Source organism: Odontesthes bonariensis, chromosome 9 (assembly GCF_027942865.1).
Source record: "Odontesthes bonariensis isolate fOdoBon6 chromosome 9, fOdoBon6.hap1, whole genome shotgun sequence".
Taxonomy (NCBI): Eukaryota; Metazoa; Chordata; class Actinopteri; order Atheriniformes; family Atherinopsidae; genus Odontesthes; species Odontesthes bonariensis.
In genome coordinates, this window is record NC_134514.1 from 13,597,019 (window position 1) to 13,609,890 (window position 12,872).

The 12,872-nt window shown below is 39.7% G+C and overlaps 2 protein-coding genes across 6 annotated transcripts in view; one reads left to right on the top strand and one right to left on the bottom strand.

The window, feature by feature from the left end:
* lrfn1 (leucine rich repeat and fibronectin type III domain containing 1) overlaps positions 1 to 2,419 on the top strand; it is a 128,708-nt gene extending 126,289 nt beyond the window's left edge. For both annotated transcript variants that reach the window (XM_075473196.1, XM_075473197.1), the window contains one exon: positions 453 to 2,419. In XM_075473196.1, the coding sequence (XP_075329311.1) occupies positions 453 to 1,350 (898 nt within the window). In that variant the 3' untranslated portion in view covers positions 1,351 to 2,419. The remainder of the gene's footprint in view (positions 1 to 452) is intronic.
* Positions 2,420 to 6,254: 3,835 nt separating this feature from the next.
* On the bottom strand, positions 6,255 to 10,940 carry nkapd1 (NKAP domain containing 1). Of its 4 annotated transcripts, none has more exons than XM_075473199.1 (6): positions 10,713 to 10,940; positions 10,508 to 10,584; positions 8,142 to 8,230; positions 7,878 to 8,006; positions 7,660 to 7,713; positions 6,255 to 7,190 (listed from the first exon to the last, which is right to left on the bottom strand). In XM_075473199.1, the coding sequence occupies exons 2-6, from the start codon at positions 10,574 to 10,576 to the stop codon at positions 6,722 to 6,724; spliced, it is 810 nt and encodes a 269-aa protein (XP_075329314.1). In that variant the 5' UTR covers positions 10,577 to 10,584; positions 10,713 to 10,940; the 3' UTR covers positions 6,255 to 6,721. The 4 variants fall into 4 exon arrangements, with proteins under 4 accessions (XP_075329314.1, XP_075329316.1, XP_075329317.1 ...); XM_075473201.1 differs by lacking the exon at positions 10,713 to 10,940 and adding an exon at positions 8,417 to 9,053 and having other exon boundaries at positions 10,508 to 10,585; XM_075473202.1 differs by lacking the exon at positions 10,713 to 10,940 and having other exon boundaries at positions 10,469 to 10,553.
* Positions 10,941 to 12,872: the final 1,932 nt, after the last annotated feature.

Consider the following 12,872-nt stretch of genomic DNA (forward strand, 5'->3'; position numbering starts at 1 on the left):
ATTAACGCCAATGTTGACCTGAAGACAATGCCTTTCTCCTGTGTATTTAGAGTAATCTCACGGTTGCAGACAAACTGTGACCTTAGGTAATCACACATCAAAACTGCCTTCACAACATGCATCACTTGTCCTGCAGCTGTTGTGGCGTGTTCTCAAGACAGTGAGCCTTTATTACCTTGTTTATAACCTCCGTTGTCATTTTATATGAAATAAAGCCCAGAAAGACCATCTCACAGCTTTTTTATGACATAACGTTTTTTCTTATAAGTGGTGCTTTTTATGCTTGTCTTTTAGAGTGACTTATATTTAATGGTAGAAAAGCCCTTCTGCCTTTTTCTTTATGGAGCGGACGCTTTTGTGTGGTTTAATAGACCTTTTACAAATCAGTATACGTGATTCTCTTTATTAAAGCTCTACATCTTCACCACTGCCTGTTTTTCTTTGCTCTGCAGAATGATCCCATCCGCCAACAAGAACTTCTTAATCAATGATCTGGCTGCAGGACGGGAGTACGACCTTTGCGTGCTGGCGGTTTATGACGACGGCATCACATCATTAACAGCCACACGTGTGGTCGGCTGTGTGCAGTTCCACACCGCCAGTGAGGTCAGCCAGTGCCGGTTCATGCACAGCCAGTTCCTGGGAGGCACTATGATAATTATTATCGGCGGCATTATTGTTGCCTCTGTGCTAGTATTTATTATCATCCTGATGATCCGTTACAAGGCCTACGGCAGCCCGGTTGACACCAAGGCCAAGGTCGGCTCCAGCATGCACTCGCAGACAAACAGCAGCCAGCAGCAGCTTCAGCGTTCCACTTCCAAGCAGCCGTCTGATGAGGGCCAGCATGAAGCTCAGGCCCCCAAAGAGTGCATGGCACTGGTGCTGAGGGTGGACAGTGAGAAGAAGGAGGATCCAGTAGCCACCACTGCCATCCTGGAGGTGGAGCTGCCTCCAAATGTAGACAAGATGAAGAGAAGAAGCAGCATGGATGCACAGTGCTCTGGCCCGCCGTCCGAGGACACTCAGACAGACAGTAGCCTGACGGGATCCACCATGTCCCTGTGTCTCATTGGCCCCAATGCTGGCACCAAAGAGGCTCCAAGGCTCAAGGACAAGAAAAGCGCTCTGGCCAGTGTAGGGTTGCTTCCTAATGAGCTGGCACGAACTAGGCACAGATTCTCTTTTGATGGTGGGGATTACTCCATATTTCAGAGTCATAGTTACCCACGCAGAGCGAGGACAAGGTGGCACAAGTCCACCAACCAGCTCAACGTGGAATCGTCACCACTCGCCCACAGGAGAGTTACGTTCAGCAGCACCGAGTGGATGCTTGAGAGCACAGTGTGAGGAGCAGTGTAGCCAAAAAACTGGTTCAGCTCTCACAAACATGCACATGTAAAAACACACATCTACACGCCATACTGTATAACGCAGTGTCCCTGCGCAAAGCAGATGATGAAAACAAGCACATTTACTTACACAAGCTAACTTTCTGTGAGTTGCTGGAGAAAAACACTGTCTCCTTTCATCCTGCCTCCCCATCATACTCCCAGAGAGGTTTGTTGGCCATGTCCTTTCTTTATGCAGCAGTGCCTTATTCTTAAAGTGTATGAATGGAGGATGCTGCTCACTGTAGTCATAAACCTTCCTCTCTGTCATTGCCTCCCACTCTGATAATGGGAAGCATTACTTTAGTTTTTGATTTTCCACTGTTTTCTGTGACACACCAGTGGGAGTGTGCCATTTGGATGTGACTGTTTAATTGTTAAAAAAAAAAGAAATAGAAGAAAAAAAAAAAAACTTCATCAAGCAGTAACTGTAAAGTGAACAGCCAGGTATCCTGTTATGTCAATCATGTTTTGGTTTCTTTAAAAAAAGAAAAAGAAGAAAAAGAAAAAAACTTTTGCACAGAAGACACGAGATACGAGGACAAGTATCACCGCCAGTCTATACAACAATAATACTTTAAAAAGAGCAAAGTTTTCAAATGCCGATTTCTAACGTTAGCGCTAGAGAGGATGGATTGGGAAACCTGTCACGGATTCCTCTCTGACGGTTGGACTGTATGATGTTAAATAGGTATTGTTCCAGATGTGACTGTATATTAATCAGTACTGTATCTGGCTGGTCTAGATAAAAGACAAGAAACAAAAAAGACATATATAAGTATATTAAAACATTGGTGTATGTGTACTAACTATGTAAGTAAGTAAGTCATATGTCACATGACTTTTTACAGAGCATTTGTGTGGTGGCTGCAAGTTTTTACATTAAAAACCTGTGTCATCACACCTCTCCCTATTTAGTATGTCAAAGTTTGGACCATTTATCCCCTCACGAAGGGTATTAAATTTTTTTGTGTGGGTTAACTGTATCAGTGGTGTTTTCTTCTTGTGCTACAGGAGTGACCACTGCAGCGAGGGACACATGAATTAAAATGATAAATATTTGATTCCTCAGTGCTATTTATAAGGCGCCTGTGAAAGCATCAGAGCAGCGACAGGGTGAAGTGGGATGTGGGATGATGATGGACATGCCAGCTGGACATGGTGCTGAATTCAAATGCAGCCAGCTGATATTATACAAGACTGTAAAAGCTGATTCTTGCCACAAGGGGGAGACAAAGCTGTGCAAGGTTTCAGACTCAAGTGAGGACGCATTAATTAAGTTTTTTTTACACACGAAATACACACGAAAATCTCTGTTAAAACAGTTGATAAATGCGTTCATTCAACTGCATCTCATGGCCTTGAAAAGCCTTTTTTCAAACCTGTTGTCACGTTGATGCATGTACTACCAATAAACAGCATAATTAATTAACAATAGTCATTCCAATTTAAATTGAGATATCCAAATGTAAAGAAATTCAAATGAATATGAAATGAATTTATAAACATAAAATATTGTTATATCTTCTCATGACTGCATTACAAAATGTAGATAGTTGTTAAATTGTTTGTTACACACTTTATATGCTTGATAGGCTGTTAAATGTTAAATAAAAGAATAATAAAAAAAAAATCTTGTCAACGGTACAATCAGGATAGATGAGGGATAGTTTTGTGTAACAACAGACAACATCCCCTCCCTCTGATTACGGCTGTGTCGCACAGACTGAGATAAAAACCAAGCTGCGTGGCCAGCAGAGAGATAAAACATGGCACAGAAAGAGAAGTCATGCTGGAAGCTTTCAATCCTCTTGAGCCTCCGATTTGCAAACTCAGTGATGGAGAAGATTGCGTCCAAGAATGGGGTCATCCCTTCAACCTCCCTCACCAAACTCAGACAGTTGTTATCCAGATGATTCACATGTTTACACAGCCTTCATTTTATTTTCTCAGTTAGAGGACGACTAAACTTCAGGGTGTAAATGCTCAGCTGTCACTTTAACTTTCAAACCCCAGTCCATCTCTGCATTAACCACTGACACTTAACAGCCAGGAAATGTGCCGCGGACCATTTCTCCCAGCAGGGGAAGTATTTCTGTCCACTTCTATCTGTGACCATTATTCAAGACCAAATCTGCTTAGGTGGGAGGAGGCTGAGTTTTCACCCTCTCCTAAAAAATTGGCTTGGACAGCCAAACTAGCAGACGCAAGGGGGAGAGCGAAGTGTTTCATCAGCAGTTCTGCGTGGCTGCAAAAAAAGTGCCTTGGCTTGGTAAAGGCAATTGTCTTTCTGTCACTGATCCAATTTGATATTTAATGCATACTAATGTGTGTAACTCCAGTATAAACGTGTTTTAAGGCATATTCATACAACTCCTGCACACTGACTAACCTGCAAAGACATATATTCAGGACGCAGTTGATTCTGTTGTTTTTCTCTGTTGACTTGAGTTTTTTTTTTTTATCCCTCTCTTACACACCTGTTTCTGAAAACAGATGTGCAAACTTCTTTATTTTTGAAAAAAAGAGTATATTGAAATTTATATAACAGCGTTAGATCATCAAATTCTTTAGATGAGTCTCAGTCAGATTCTTAAACATTCGAGGAGCTTCCCAAAATAAATATTGAAGAAGATGGAGTAAAGGAGTAAAGAAAAAAAATTCACTTTTTTTTTTTTATTCGGAGGACCAGTGAAGAAAAAAGCAGATTGACAGTGCTAACATGTTACTGAGGGAGGGAACCTCAGGGGAAAATGTTGGGGTTGTAATTAGCCACCCAACTATGAACCAGAAATTTCTGAAGAATCTCTACAGACTATAACAAAATAAAAGTTTGGTTCCAGTCTGTTGTTGAAATATTTCTGTCTGGACCAGGGCTAGCTAATAAACTGCAAATGTCATTCCTTGTCAGTCCATAAGCAGCTCTCAAAACTGCAAATAAGAATCTGTGTACTTTGAAAACAACACTCTTACTGGCCATGCACTACATTTGGGAATGCTTGCAGCATCGGACGGTACAAAAAGTTGCTCTCATAGTCTGGGGATGGCTCTCTGAAAAACTTGAGTATTAGATTTATATTTGTTTCATTTTCATTTCAAACCACAAGAACTCATCTTCTCTCAATAAGCTGTCTCAAAGTAGATCCAGCTGTAAAACATGCTGAACTGTGGATTTTGCCCTTTTTTGCCAAAATGTCTATTAGCATGGTAGCATTTAAAAAAAAAAAAAAACTCTGTTAACACCAAATTGACTCTTCTTTCCCGTCCTTTTGTCCATCTCCAAGACTTGGCCAGCTGCAGCCAAGCTGAACTCGCTCGCTCTCTGCTGCTTGGGGAGAACACTTAGCCTATTGACACAGACTGAGCAAAGTGCCTCAGGCTTCAGCAGAGCACACAATCTCAAAATGGTTTACCAACACTTCCTTTGGCATCAGGTTATTTGAATTCCCAGTTGACACAGACTTATGATTTGTCACCAGGTTTGCACACAGGATGATCCTGACATGGTTAGAATAGTTTCACAAATGAGTACGGTGATCATTTTCATCTGTTTTGGCTATTACCAACTGTTTTCTCACGCAGAGAAGAAAAGCAGTAATACCTTACCCTTGAAGGCAGTCTGCTGCTCACCAGCACTGAGCTGAGCTACTTCATGTGTAACAACAAAAGAGCTCTTTGACAAGTCGCTAAATGTACTCCTTTTGATCATAAAAAAGCAGCTTATTAATGTCTATCTTCTGCCTGATAAAGACTGGATTATTCTGACTGAGGCAGGATTGCAGTAAGGTGTTAGATCCCCGATTGTCCATAATGATAAAGCCACCCCGTTTCTTCCTTGACAAACAACTTGACAAAACAAAATAATCACAAGTTCTATTATCGGAAAATGCTGTTCTCTCTGCTGGAGATTATTTCACAGTATTAATTCATGAATTCTTAACCCAGTTATCTACAAGTACACAGCTCCATCGCATTTCCATTCATTGGCTCCAAAGAGGTAACTGTTACCTTAAGAGGTGGTTTTGCTTACATTGGTGCTCCTTTATGTTAAGGAATGTTCCTAAAATGTCAAATCTGTGCTTGAGTGTTTATTTCTGTTACAAGATGGTCAACAAATCCCTTAAAAATTAAGTTAATTTGTGTTTTACTCTCAAAATGATTTGTCTGACATTTCTACTTTCATTACTAATTTATGTTAAGAGTAAGCCCCAGCAGAACATTTATTAGGGAGCACTTTCAGCAGTGGATTGTGACACATTTTATGGCGCTCTCATGATCATTTATAAGAGTGCTGTATGTTCCGTTTCCCAATATTTTCACTTAAACGGTGGCGATCTATGACGCAAGAACACAAAGGGGCTTCGTGGGCATTACAAAAATGGTGAGATTGATAATTTTCTACAGCAGTTAACACAAGGATTATTAATCCCATCGTGACTTTGAAAGAGAAACTTCAATGTGTTTGGCATAAACGGTATTCAGATCACAATTCTGCTGCCATAATGCTGGACAAGACAAGGGGTTTAAAAAAAAAAAAAAAGAGAAACTTCAACCTCACATATTCTAAAATAATGGAAAATATTGTATAGCCAAAACTTGTTAAATCGCGTGCAGTACCTTTAAGAACTAGAGTGTGAGGGGTTTGCTTATGTGTGCAAATCCCTATCTCTTAACCTCATACATTTTTCATACAATTACACTGATGCAGTGAAAATGATGTGAGGCTTACACGGCACGGATAATACTTGTTAGTTGTTCATGTTTGGTCTTTTTTGACACCCTGGAAACTGTATAACATCATGAGACAAATCCTTTCAAATATTCCAACATCTTAATAAAAAAAAAAAATTCAATAAAAAGACACTCGCAAAATAGGTTTATTTTTTACTTATGACAAATGTTAGAATTTATAAAACTAGAAAATGTGAATAAAAGCAAATGCAGTCTTATCCTAACTGATGAGGAAAGTTGCATAATTTCACTATCTCTTAAATATAGATATTGTTTTTAAAAGTCATATCTTCAGGACAGAGGTCTGAGGTGAGAGTCAATGATCAATCAATAAGCCTGCGGCTCACAGGATTCCTGATGATGCAGGTGGTGGATACAACACCATCCCTCTTCCAGCTGCCTGCTGGATACAGCAGAGCTGATGAGATATTGCTCCTCAGAGCACCCACAGAAGAGACTAACAGCACAGGTTTGTCGATGTCGAACTGAACGCACAGAACAGGCCTGCAGTGAACAGCCCTCTGTGCGGCTCAGGTGAACAAAAGAATCTGCTGTAGTCCTTCTTGGTCATTAGCTGTGTGTCTGTACATGTCTCTGTCTTAGTCTGCAGAACTATCATCTGAATTCTCCTCATCTGCTGCCTTCCAGTTTTTCCTCCTTTTCTGTTTGGAATCTGGCCCCGAGTCCGAGTCTTTGTGGGTGTCCTGCTTTCTCTTTTTACCACCGTGAGACAGTCTCTCCCTTTTCTCTTCCTCATTACTGTCCCCTGAGCTGCTGTCCTCATCTCGCACTCTGGTTTTCACACTTTTCTTGCTTTTATGTCGACTTTTCATCCTTTTTCTCTTCATCTGCTTGTCTTTTGCGGCACTGCTGTCATCACTGCTGCACTCACTGCTCGAGGACTCGTCTTTCTTTCGCTTTCCATCGTCTGCTTTCTTCTTCTTCTTCTTCTTCTTTTTCTTCTTCCGTGAGGATTTCTTTGTTCGCTTTGACAGGCACGCTTCAGTGTCAGACTTGGACTTCTCCGTTTTGTGGCGTCCAATTTTCTTTATGGCGCCACTTTTCTCTCTACAGAAAAAGCGGACAACATGAAAAATTAACAAAAAAAAAAGTTAACGCTCAACACTAGCAAAATTTCAGCTCCAACATAATGCCTTCAAGGGATAGTCCTCACATTTTTAACCACAGAGATCAGATAAGTAAAAATCAATCATTTCCTCTAGTTGCCAGAAGCCTTCTCGAAAGTTGAAAAAAATAAAAGCCCTTCAGGAAGTCACCACGGTGATCTAAGCTTCTCAGAGAAGGAAAAGAAGCCAGAGAGATCTTACATAAAGGATGACTGTGAAAGCATTCAAATGATCAAGATGTGTCAGTTTGAGGAATTACTTGTGCCAGAGTGAAAATAAAACATCCTTACAATACAATAACTTATCCATTTAATTCTGGTTTGATTAAAACTGCTGGTATACAAAGATCTTTTACTTTGAGGAAGCAAAGTTGTATACGCATCTCATTTTTTTTCTGTTTTTTTGCTTACCCGTCACTTTCAAACTCCTCAGGATAAAGCTCCTTGAAGCCGCCATGTCCCCATCTGTGATATGAACATGAGACGAGTACATTTTGCAGTCTTGTCTAAGTCACCTATGATCATGTTAAAGTATGGATAAGTGCGTACTGTCACTAACAGAACACAAAAAAAGCAAAACAACTGGCATGTCAAAAAATAGCCTGACAGAATGTAGTCATGCTGTGTACCTGTCAGGATCACTGGCCTCAAATTCATAGAGTTTGCGGGTCCAGTACCGAGCCTCCCTGTCGTCGTGCTCCGAGACTCGGTTCTTGCTTCTAGGTTGATCAGACACTCGATCACAGTGCATCTGCCCTCTGGAACACAGCCAATAGCCACAAATCACCAAGCCAAAATACACTAACACACTCCAAACTACTCTGTGCGTGTCCCTCAAAGGAGATTTCGTGTCAAGATGGTTCAAATTGAACTGGGACATTCACTGGTCCTACCTCACACTGTCTGTATCCGGAAATTGTTTGCGGTGGGACGTTTGGACCTCCCAGTCTCGCATTTTCCACATCTCCATCTCCTCCTGGATCTGCAGTGGGTCAACAATAATGTGTTTGTGTACAGTTCTGCTTGGAAGCTTACATACACTCATGTATCTATGAGTGGCAATAATAGGCTTTTAACTGTAATTATTTTTTCTGTGGATAGATCAAAATGAAACACTTATATATATATACATACATGTAAGCTCAAAAATGTAAATATACCCACTTACATTATTAATTTATTGGTGCTGCAGGTTTTTTGGAGGTCTTCCATGTTACTAATTCTCTCTTAACTTTGTGTTAATTAATGATCAAGAGTGACTTCAGCTGGTAGCTTTTCTTTACCAACATAATAAGAGTTTGTTTGAAAGCCCATTTTCCTGAACCCTTTTCCAAAAAACAGATAATCACAAGATCAGTGTTACTAACTAAAGTCTGGAAATACAAGTTTTTGGAAGAAGACCCAAACTGAAACCCTGTGCTGAGAGGAAATTTCCTTTGGATCGTCAGGCATAATCCAGAAGCCACTGGAATGCTGATATCTCCATTTATTTTAGGTCACTGTGGAGGCTCCCATCCCACCAAAAAAAATAAAAAGATGAAACATTCTGGTTACATACATGGCATTCGTAACAATGACCTAAAACTTTATGAGTTCATTTAAAAAGGCTTAATTCATATGTACGTAAACAAAAATCAAAGCAAACATATAGTGCTTTGTAAACAGAAATGCATTGTATTATATTGTCATAACTCCAGAATCTCAAGAACTCTGTTTCAATACAAAGGGATAGTATATAAATGTAACTTACAGATGAATGCAATGTGAAAAATCATTGAATAGTTGAGGAACGTGGTTTTGCTCGGCTGAAAGGGAGTAAGGTCATTTTGGTTAAGTGAGCATTGCCAGGTGGAGCTAAGTGGCACAGCTGCTGTACACTATCGAATCAGCCTCAGCTATCATATCCAGTACTGCGCTTGGAGCCGAGAGCCACACAAGAGACACACCAGCCTGCCAGCTTGGGCATCGTTATCTCGGAGTGTTTTCGGCTTATATCATTTGCTGTGCACACTGTGCCAGGCAAACTCTGGAGTGCAGTGTTTGTGATGACTATGTGCTGGGAAAAACCCATGGGCAACCGCATACTTAATTGAAATGGTTAAAAAAAAAAAAAAAAAGTCAACATGCTTTTTTAAAAAGCTGAACCAGGGCATGTTGATCTCTGTGTCACCTCTGTTTGAAGCCTCGCTGAAATTTGAAGTTTGAGCCGTTTTAGATTGCAAAAATGTGCACTTTTTCGTGTCCCGCTTCTGAGTAGCTCTTTGTTCATTCTTTGTCAGAAATGCTCCCTGCATCGTCAAAGTGAGAGCACTCTGACCACTACAGCAGGTAAGACACACAACACTACTTAAAAAAAAAATAATAATCTCTTTGAGATCACAAACCATTAAGCCAACCACCGTCTTAATCATCGAATGGTATTAATTACTTCTATATGCATCTATATTAACATTTTACACAGCATTCCAACTTTATTTGGAAAACGTTCAATCAAAACACCTTTACTACAACTACTAGGCATTTTTCAGAAGAGAAAAGTACCGTTTTGTAGGGATAGATCGACTTTTTTTTTTTTTTTTTTGCTGCCATTTTGAGATAAAAGTCAAGGTCTATTTTTACTAATTTCATGAGACCAGTAAACAAAAACAGAATTTAAGACATCTGCACAGCTGGCACCACTGTCAGTGTGGCTGCTGTTACTGATTAATGACCCTGTTCATTTAGTTGATACACCTGTTGATTTGAAACTGGAGCACAGCAAAGTGCAGAACAGATCTGACACAGTGATAGTGTTACAAAAATGTTCCCTTAAGTTCAGAAATGTTGTCTATTTTTGTTATGGATTTTTGCATTTAATCAAATGCTAAAAAAAAAAAAAAAAAAAATTCTTTCTGCAGCTGGAAACGCTCATCTGTCACTCCACTACTGCACTGTGGTCCATTCAACCAAGTGTTTTCCTTTATTTTAAGTGATGACTGCTCTTGATGGACTGCTCTTTCACTGCCTAGTTAGTTTTGTTCCTAGACAAGCAAAAAAAATATAAAGTTACAGGGTTTCAGTTTTTTTTCCCTCTCCTTTCTAGTGTCTTGACTTTTTGAACATGGATGTATTGCAATTGTAGTATGATATTCTTCTAAAAATCGAGAAGAGGAAGTGTAATATGTACGAAATACCCCTACGGTATCTGAGTAAACAATGTATTACTTTTTACATCTAAAGAGAAGTAGCTTTATGTAGCCATTTCCGTACACACACGCACCTTGTTGTGGGCATCTGTGTGCCGGATTACATTCCTCAGCAACGTCTTCCCCAAGTGCTGCTTTGGCATGATGACTCCTGACAAGAGACTTTTGCAAGTCAAACACTGACAAAACCGGTTGTTGTTTCATAGGAATAAAATAACTAACAAATAATACCAGATTATCTTCTAAATACACAAGAGAAGCAATAGCTCGAACGCTTACCCGTTAGCTCAACTCGTTAGCCACCACTGTTATTTATGCAGTTAGAACAATACTAAATGTCCCCATTTAATCCCCTTCGAGCAGTTTGCCCAGGGAACTTCAAACTACGCGTTTACCAACGCATGGTAAATGTTTACAAGCTGTCTTTCAGAAACAAGTAGCATTCAAGAGGAACAAAACACAGCTCCCTGTCTGTACCGGTAACTTCCGCTGCAATCTTGTCGCACAAACTACGTCACTGAAGGCTGGACGATCTGAATGCTGATTGGACAACGGGCCGTAGTACAAGCGGAGCCCCATGCTGCTTGCTGATATCGAGCTCTCAAATTTAAGCGATTTCGTTGATGTTAGTTTTGTCTTCTCAAAAAAATAACTTCTATACTTCCGAATCTATATATTATTTGCTATATTTCCTTTCAACAACCATAGGATATATTTTTGGAGATGTCTATTTTTTTCTGAGTTCCCAAACAATAATTAAACTGAAATTTTGCCTAAAATTTAATCTCAAGGAGCACAGTGGATCCACTAGTGTTTAAAAGACGAGGTTAGGTCAAACGTTTGCTGCTGTGGAAAAGACGGAGATTGTAAGGGTTTTTGAAAAAGTTACACTAATGGGAGCTGAGGAATAAAATTTCAATTGGATTATAGATTACTTAAGTGAAAGGACTTCTCAGTTTAAGATGTGGTTAGAACTGTCAGCAAAGCATGTGGTAGAAAATAGTACCACCCAAGGGAGCGTAGCAAATATCATCTTATTTTCACTTATTATGAATATTCTAAAGTACACCTTTAGGCAGGAGCAAATCTCTTTTTGCAGATGATAGGGGTTTGTGGGGGAGGAGAGGGATTTAGCACTCAGAGTAAAAAAGCTACAAGCAGGGATAAATCAAGTGAATGGGAATTTGAATTTATGTGGGGGGGGTTCTTAATGTTCTTAATAAATAAAGTTAAGGAGGTTGAAGTTTTATGGGAATAATCTGGAAAGAAAAAAGTGCTCTGTGGTTGTACACCTTGATTTCAGATTAATTTGGAGAAAGAAAAAACTGTGGAATGAAGTAAAAAGGCTATTGTAACGATGCACCTACTAGGATTACTAGAGTATGGGTCAGCACCCAACTCTATCAGAGCTTGATTCAATTCAGATATGTGCACTTAGAATCTTTATAAAGTGATGAATTTTGCAATATTGAGTGCTCCTGACGGCCGACTGTTGAATAAATCTAAGGGGACAGAAGTAAAGCCTCCCATCGAAGGGGATCTGGGAGACTAACTGGGAGAGAGAAATGTTCAAATTTTAGCAACAATGATTCTAGCCAAATGCAAGCTTATAAAAAAACATCACATTACTTTAGTGTCGGCTTGTAGGGGAAAGGCTATTAAATAGTCATTTCTTGTAACTCACTATCAGCACTGTCAAGCATTAAAACAGGATCAGCCAGATATCATGAAGAGAAAATTCATGGAATATTGTTCCCTTCAAGGTTAGCTAGTAAGGGGAAAACAATTAGTGTTCATACAAGTACCAACACACATGGGAATTGCAGGAAATGATAAAGCAGAGAATAAGATAACAAAGGGGTTAGTTATGGAGGAAACATGGATATTAATATGAAAGTAATTCACATAATTCAAAGGGAAATTGTCAAACAAAAGCAGTGGCAGTGGCACAGTGACACAGAAAGAGGACACATTCTAAAATACAGTAGGAGTGGTAAGACTTCACATCATCCTGTAGAGCACATTTGTCACCGTAGCCTCTAAGCTTGTATTATAATGTGTGTTGAGAAAAAGAGACAATTGAAGATGTCCTAGTTTCATAAAAGAAATATAGTGGAGAGTCTGCAGAGGACAGGACAGGCACAAGGTATATGTAGAGGCCCACTAGAATGAGGAGACAGAGCGGAGATTTATAGATAGATTTTTTTTTTCCAACAACTACACTAAGTAATAGACTCTATGTAGTATAACAAGGATTTTAGAAGGTGGATAAACTGCCAGAAGGCAGTAATGCAACTCAAAGGATGCCAAGTGCCTTAAGACTCCAAAGAAGACTTTCCATGTTGGACTTTCTAGGCTCATCTCATTCATGCCTCTCTCCTCCTCCTCCCTTCTTCTTCCTGCTTGTAACCCAAAAATCGATCTCAGCAAAAGATTTTT

Coding starts and splice junctions, on each gene's coding strand:
- nkapd1 (XM_075473199.1), bottom strand. CDS start 10,576: ATGCCAAAGCAGCACTTGGGGAAGACGTTGCTGAGGAATGTAATCCGG. Junction 8,231..10,507: donor ACACAGATGCCCACAACAAG/GTGCGTGTGTGT, acceptor GACCCACTGCAG/ATCCAGGAGGAGATGGAGAT. Junction 7,714..7,877: donor GAGGCCAGTGATCCTGACAG/GTACACAGCATG, acceptor TTCATATCACAG/ATGGGGACATGGCGGCTTCA.